Genomic DNA, 6350 nt, shown 5'->3' with positions numbered 1-6350 from the left:
CAGTAACCAGTGGTAATTTTAAAAGGGAATTTTTTTTCACTTATAAAAGTTTAAAATTTTTATTTATAGTTGGTCAAAATGACGAGAAAAATTAATTCAGGTATGTAGAAAATCAAATCATTACGATAGAATATTTTAGCTTATCATGTGAATAATATTGAAAATTATATTATAATGAATGGGATGAATCGATTGCTTACCGGAATGATCAACGAACAGCACATTTTGCAACAGTCTCCAGCGGTGAGAGGCATTTTGTCACTTTGTTAACTTTGTGATATAGTTTTAAAGTTGAAGAAGAGGTGGAGGAGAGAGAGAGATTTTTGGAACTGAAAAATGGAAATATACGAATTTTATAATTGAAACAAATCACCTGAAAACGCGAAACAGCGATGGTGAATGAGCGTAAAAATTTCACCATTGAATAGATGGCAAAGCGAGATGAAACAACCGATTCGAATGTAGATAATTTGAAAGCATACGTATGTCCGTGTATATGCATATGTGCGTCTGACATACGAGTATGCTTCGTAACTGACGTTGAGAAGAAATTACGCATAATATTGTTAACGTTGATGATTCAGTGAAACCAGTTTATTTAATTTAACGTGTATAGAGAAAGATGCGTGTGTGTGTGTGTATATATATATGTTTCAGCATACGTTGGTGAATAGATGGATGGATGGACGGATGGATGCATACATGCATGGGACACTCATGGCATCACCTACCAGTGGCACTGACAGGTAAAAGCAAAGAAAACAAGCACGACTATCATTATTGTGTATGAAGGGGGTTGAAGCATGCCCACGCTGTTCGCTTCGTCAATGTAATTGTGACAATCAGTATAATCAATTCAGGAAACATTGATTACAGTAGAAATGATTCACCCTGTATTATATACCTGGGGCAAGCGGTGAACCCAATTTTCCACTGGAATTGGCCATTTCAACGGCAAAATCTCTGAATAGCGTACGCTTCGAATTGAAATTGTAAAATTGATCGATTGAATAAATTCCAACTAATTTTTGCATATATTTTAATAAATAATTTTCAAATCGAAAATAATAAACTTGTATTCTTACATTTTTTTTTCTGTAAAAACAATACTGCATTTCTTTAAAACGTTCGTCATTTAAATGCATTGCAAACAAGTGAAATCATTCGCTTCTCACCAATGACATCGACAACGCAAAATAACAAGAAATTTATTGAATTTTTCCATCACCAGTTTATTCGTATACGTAACGTTTGTGTGCATCTCTGCGAGTCTGAGCGAGGAAAACTCGGCAGTGAATTGTTAAAAATAGCTTATCATTCTGTTGCTTCATGACGAATGCCTGCTATGAATAGCTGCTTAATAATTAATTATCCGTTTCTTTTTCAGTAAAAGAATCGAATCGTATAATTTGTACGTAATTTGAAGAATTTTATTCATTTCATATAATACTTTTTTTTTAATTTTATTTGACAATTTAAATATTGCAATTTCATACAACGAGAAAACACATTATCCAATAAATTGGATAATTACAATTATTTGATTCTTTTATGATTAAAAAAGTCGAATAAGTTGAAATTTTTACATTTCAAAATTTGTATTATTGATCTGAAATCCAATTTTTGACAGCTAATTTAGTTCAACTTTAAGTATTCAAGAAGTTCAAGTAACCAATTTAAAATACTGTATAATGCTTAAAAATTGAACAATTTCACGGCACAGAATGTTTGAATTCGATTTGATCATAATTTTGCATAATTTGGAAGATGTTTTTGAATAAATCCCACTTTCTTTCGTCGTCTTGTTTGTTATCTGTTCAAGTTTTTGTTTAATTAAACTTTGATCAAGTTTGTCGATTGTTCTGATGAGGTTGGCCAGTTGTTCGTCGGCGATGTAAAAATCGAATCAAAACTTGCATGAGAAATTAATCATTTACGTATGCAAAATTGTGTAATTCAGAAAAAAATGGAAAATATCAATTATAATTGTTTGTTTGTTTTTTTAATTTCGAATATTCATATAAATAAAAGTTGATGTAATAAAAAAAAGAAATTCAATAAATATAAATATTCAATAAACAAATCACACGGTATCATCGACGTAAAAATGAAGATTGAATAAAAATCAAAACATGTTCAATGTATTATTATTTACATTTCAAAATGTTTGATTTTGATTTATAATTTTTGTACAAATTAAATCAGCGTTACTTTTGAAATTTCCATAACTCCATCTTATTTCACTTGACGCTGATAATCGACAAATTGGACTTTTGCTGCACGCTTGTGGTCGAATTTTTATAACAATTTCTAGATAAGGTGTGTCAGGTAAAAAGTTCACGATTTTTTTCACGTTAATATTTCATATTTAATGATTATTATTATTATTCAGAATTATTAAACAAAATTGTTATCATAATGAATTGTTCAACTGCATCTTTACTGAAGTGTTGACAACTTGTCCAATAGTAGCTTGTGAAATTACGATTTTTATGAATAATATTCGAATAAATTTTTCCTTTGATACAGATTTGATTTTTAATCATTGTCACGTCAACAGATTTTTGTTTACTTTTTATCACTAGGTTGCACCTAATCAGGTACTAGTTGACCTGAATTGAACTGTTCGCAAAAAAATGATACATTGAACTGAACAACAAATACGGCTACAGTAATTTGAAATTATACAATTTCATTTTTCAAAAAAAACAGTATTTTATCATGCAACAGATTATATTATATACAATAAGTGTAAAGTGGAAACATCGACGAATTAATCATCGACGATTGCTCATTTCTGCTGAATGAACATATAAATAATGACAATGAACAGTTTACTTTAAAGTTACGTGCAAAAAAACAAAATATAGTAAATAAATTTATAAATGCTTGCATTTCATTTCATTTGACTTTAATACGTTGAATAATAATTACTTTTGAATAATAATTAATTGTTTTTTTTAACATTTACTGACATTTTGAGCAATTCAAATGATGCAAGTGCCCTTTGTATCAGAAAAGTTTACAAGCGCTGATCAACACATCACATGAATCATTTTGTCAAAAATTACAAATAATGCTGCAGTATTCTTTTTTTCTTTTTTTTAAAAATATTCTTCTCTTTCAAATATCAATCGACAACAATGCTTTCTTTGGTATAGAATCAGCATTGCACAGCCGGTCAACAACATTATGCGTGACGTGGTAGAAATTTGCATATTTTAAACGTTACAAATTTTATTTTGCTCCAACTGTATCGTGACTAAAGTGCTATTTGGCACGCTGAAGTATTCAACAGCAGGTGAGTGGATGGTATAAAATTTAGTCATGATTGGAAATTTTCAGTTCGGAGAGAAGAAAGCGTAAGCTGTTATTGTTGTTAAAAATGAATTATCAATTGAACGCGCATCATTTTTTCAATCATTTATTAATTATCCTTCTTTGCCTTCAAATGCCATACTGTGAACAGACTGTTGAAACAAACATCACTACCGTAAGTGTAATGGGCATTTTGTTTTACAAATGTGCAAAAATGACAGTCGTTCGTAATTGTTCACTCATTAATTAAATTGATTCAGACAAATGATATGCTTACAACGCTGAACAATGAAACTGAGACAACAACAATTGAACCGGATACAACGATTACGACAGTTGAATTGGAAACGGATAATGTTGAGATGAAAAAATCAAACGATCGTCACACTCCTACGGTAGTAGAAAATTTTCAAAAATTCTCGTTGATATATTTTCTTTTAAATTATTAAATATTCTAGACAGTTCCAATAAGCTTCATGCTCAAGCCTGTGGATCATAAAATTATGTGCATCCAACTGACACCTGAATCGAATTATGTCGATATTGAAATTACAACCGACAAACAAAAAGTTGTCTTTCTCGTGACTGCGGAAAAAAATTTGGTAAAAGCAAATGTTGTTTTTAATTTTTAAATATTACAACAATTTTATTGGAAACTTTCAGGTTCATTGGACCGTATGGGAAACTGAAGGCAGTAAATTTCAAGGCTATTTCGAAACACAGTGCAACGTCAATCAAACTGAAACTTATCCCCAAATAGAAATTACAATTATGACTAGTCAAAATGCACTGGTAAAAAATTATTATACTTTATCCAATTTCAATGGAATTCAGTGAACAATTTAATTATTTTTCAGATTCGCTTAACAGGAAATCGAGAATCTTATTACGACAGACATTTGAACAATGAATCTGCAACTGGCGTAGTAATTCGAAATGCCCATAACCGAACAGCCATGTCTTGTGGTGCATAATAAAAGCATGTATTTTCTTTTTATTGAGTATCCAATTTTTTATGATTATTATTATTATTTATGAATTATATGGAATAAATTTTTAAGAAAAACTATTTTTAATCAATAAAATGAAATTGATGAAAAGAAAATTAAAACGCAAACTGATCATATAATTATATACAGTTTTCATTTTGATCTCTTTCAATTGGAAAATGAAATTTATGAAAAGCACACGCTTCGCTTTTCCAATTTTCTTGTTATTTTATTTCATTATACATTACTAAAATACATTGTAATCAATTTCAGTCAGATAATTGCTGGAACTCTATGAATACAGTTCAAAAACATTACAGTACAAGTAAAAAGTAAGAATCATTTGTGGTTGGTTGATTTTGAAATTCCCCATCATACATATTATCTATATCCACAACGACGGAATAAGCGTAATAAGCAGAGATTCGACGACAGGCGTGTATTAAAATAAAATTATGAAAATACAATTTCTTGTCCAACATTTTCCATTCAAATAATCTTTTCTCCCCCAAAAAATTAAGAAAAACATTTTTTTTCTGTTATTCCATTTAATTATAAAACTAAACAAAGCATTTTGAATTTCTTTCATTTCGTCTTATCGCTAGCATTGGAATAAAAAGTAACTAACAATGGTACATAATTCAAAGAGTATAAATTCAGCCAATTCACAAAAGTCATAGTAATTTTTCTTCTCTAAAGGCAGCGATTTTTGAAAAAGCACTTCATATAAGCGAAAATAGAAAACAAAAAAAAATGAAACAGAAAGCGGATGATGCATACAATTGAGCAGGGAACAAATTTGTGAACAATTTATGAAATGGAATAGAATAGAATAAAATTCAACAAATTCGAAACTAATCTCTACATCTCTACCTTCGAAACATTTTCAACAGCCGATTGTATTTTTTCCCTTTGGATTTGCTTTCAGTGCAGCTTTCACCAGTCAGCAGAGATTTCTGATTGCATTGGTGCCTTAAATTTCAAATTTTATTCACCCACAAATTACCACTCAACGAAACACGCGAACTCTTCTTACTGTAGAAAATCAGCAATATCAACCAGCATTGAATCTTGTTCCATGTGCAAACTGTCCCTTTGCATCAGCAGTTGCACCAATTCTTCATTAAGTGCTGAAGAAAAAAAGACAACATATTTCTTCTAGTGGAATAATGAAAAAAATCTTTTCAAACAAATTATACCATTAATTTTTGAATGAATGTCATTGAGAATAATTTGTAGACGCGTGGTTGACATGGCTGTCAGCTGCGATCGACTGAGTTTTTTCTGACAGCTTATCGGAAATCCAATCTGAACGTAATAAAAAGTTCGATTTGAGTGAAAAAATAGAAAAGGAAAAAATGAATATGATTTATGCAATTTACCAAATTGTCTATGAGAGAATTTTTCTGCCTTGCTTGTCTTTCTACTTCCATTTGCATGCGAGCAGTTTCCTTGGCTTTCATGAATAGCATGGTCGCCTCAAATTCCAGCCTCTTCTGCCTTGCCATGAAGGTTCCGTTTTCCTGTTCCGCGCAACTTTTCCTTCTCAGTTCAGAAGCACTCAGCTGACTTGACAATTCTCCAGTCTCCGAATCTGCTTGTTGAAGATTGTTGACGTCAACCTGCAAAATAATAATCCCACGTCTTTTATCCTGTATTATTACAACAAAACGATATTACATCAAAAAACTGTGCTGAGGTAAAATTTGGTTCAGAAACGCTTTTCGGAATAACACCGTCGTCAACAACTTTATCGTCTCCATCATTTTCTTCACACAGCATGTCGTCATTAATAAAGCACACCTAAATTGAAGAAAACTTCTCAAATTTCTACAACCCAAAAAGGTCGTGAGTTCTATCCTGCGTTAAAACGATAAAAAAAATGTTATGATAAACCAATGACCGCATGCGTCATCTATGCGCTGATCATTTCGTCAGCTATTTCATATATCAGTTCGAACGTGCTCACAAAGGCTATCGTGCTTAGTATACTTCTTTTCTTTTAGTTACGACCAGTCTCATCAGATGAAAATTACAGCTTCA

The 6350-nt window shown here is 31.0% G+C and overlaps 3 protein-coding genes across 3 annotated transcripts; 1 reads left to right on the top strand and 2 right to left on the bottom strand.

Annotated features, from left to right (window-relative positions):
- Nucleotides 1-200: 200 nt before the first annotated feature.
- Tsp_03621a (conserved domain protein) lies at nucleotides 201-254 on the bottom strand (the record flags this gene model as incomplete). The annotated part of the gene is made up of 1 exon (XM_003379926.1): nucleotides 201-254. A coding segment is annotated over exon 1 (54 nt), but the record flags the coding sequence as incomplete, so codon positions are not given.
- Nucleotides 255-3385: 3131 nt separating this feature from the next.
- On the top strand, nucleotides 3386-4292 carry Tsp_03620 (conserved hypothetical protein). Its single transcript, XM_003379925.1, has 4 exons — nucleotides 3386-3493; nucleotides 3579-3713; nucleotides 3982-4110; nucleotides 4176-4292. The coding sequence occupies exons 1-4, from the start codon at nucleotides 3386-3388 to the stop codon at nucleotides 4290-4292; spliced, it is 489 nt and encodes a 162-aa protein (XP_003379973.1).
- A 1047-nt stretch (nucleotides 4293-5339) lies between these two features.
- Nucleotides 5340-6110, bottom strand: Tsp_03619 (schwannomin-interacting protein 1; the record flags this gene model as incomplete). Its single annotated transcript, XM_003379924.1, has 4 exons — nucleotides 5340-5437; nucleotides 5507-5615; nucleotides 5690-5929; nucleotides 5988-6110. Coding segments are annotated over 4 exons (570 nt in total), but the record flags the coding sequence as incomplete, so codon positions are not given.
- Between the last annotated feature and the right edge of the window lie 240 nt (nucleotides 6111-6350).

This window comes from Trichinella spiralis (assembly GCF_000181795.1).
Source record: "Trichinella spiralis strain ISS 195 chromosome Unknown Scfld2, whole genome shotgun sequence".
Taxonomy (NCBI): domain Eukaryota; kingdom Metazoa; phylum Nematoda; class Enoplea; order Trichinellida; family Trichinellidae; genus Trichinella; species Trichinella spiralis.
This window is presented reverse-complemented; position numbering and strand designations above follow the sequence as displayed.

Bases quoted from the DNA above. Each gene is read 5' to 3' on its own strand.
- Tsp_03620 (XM_003379925.1), top strand. From the start codon at position 3,386: ATGAATTATCAATTGAACGCGCATCATTTTTTCAATCATTTATTAATT. The intron at 3,494-3,578 runs GTAAGTGTAATG...AAATTGATTCAG, and splicing joins TTGAAACAAACATCACTACC to ACAAATGATATGCTTACAAC. The intron at 3,714-3,981 runs GTAGTAGAAAAT...GGAAACTTTCAG, and splicing joins ACGATCGTCACACTCCTACG to GTTCATTGGACCGTATGGGA.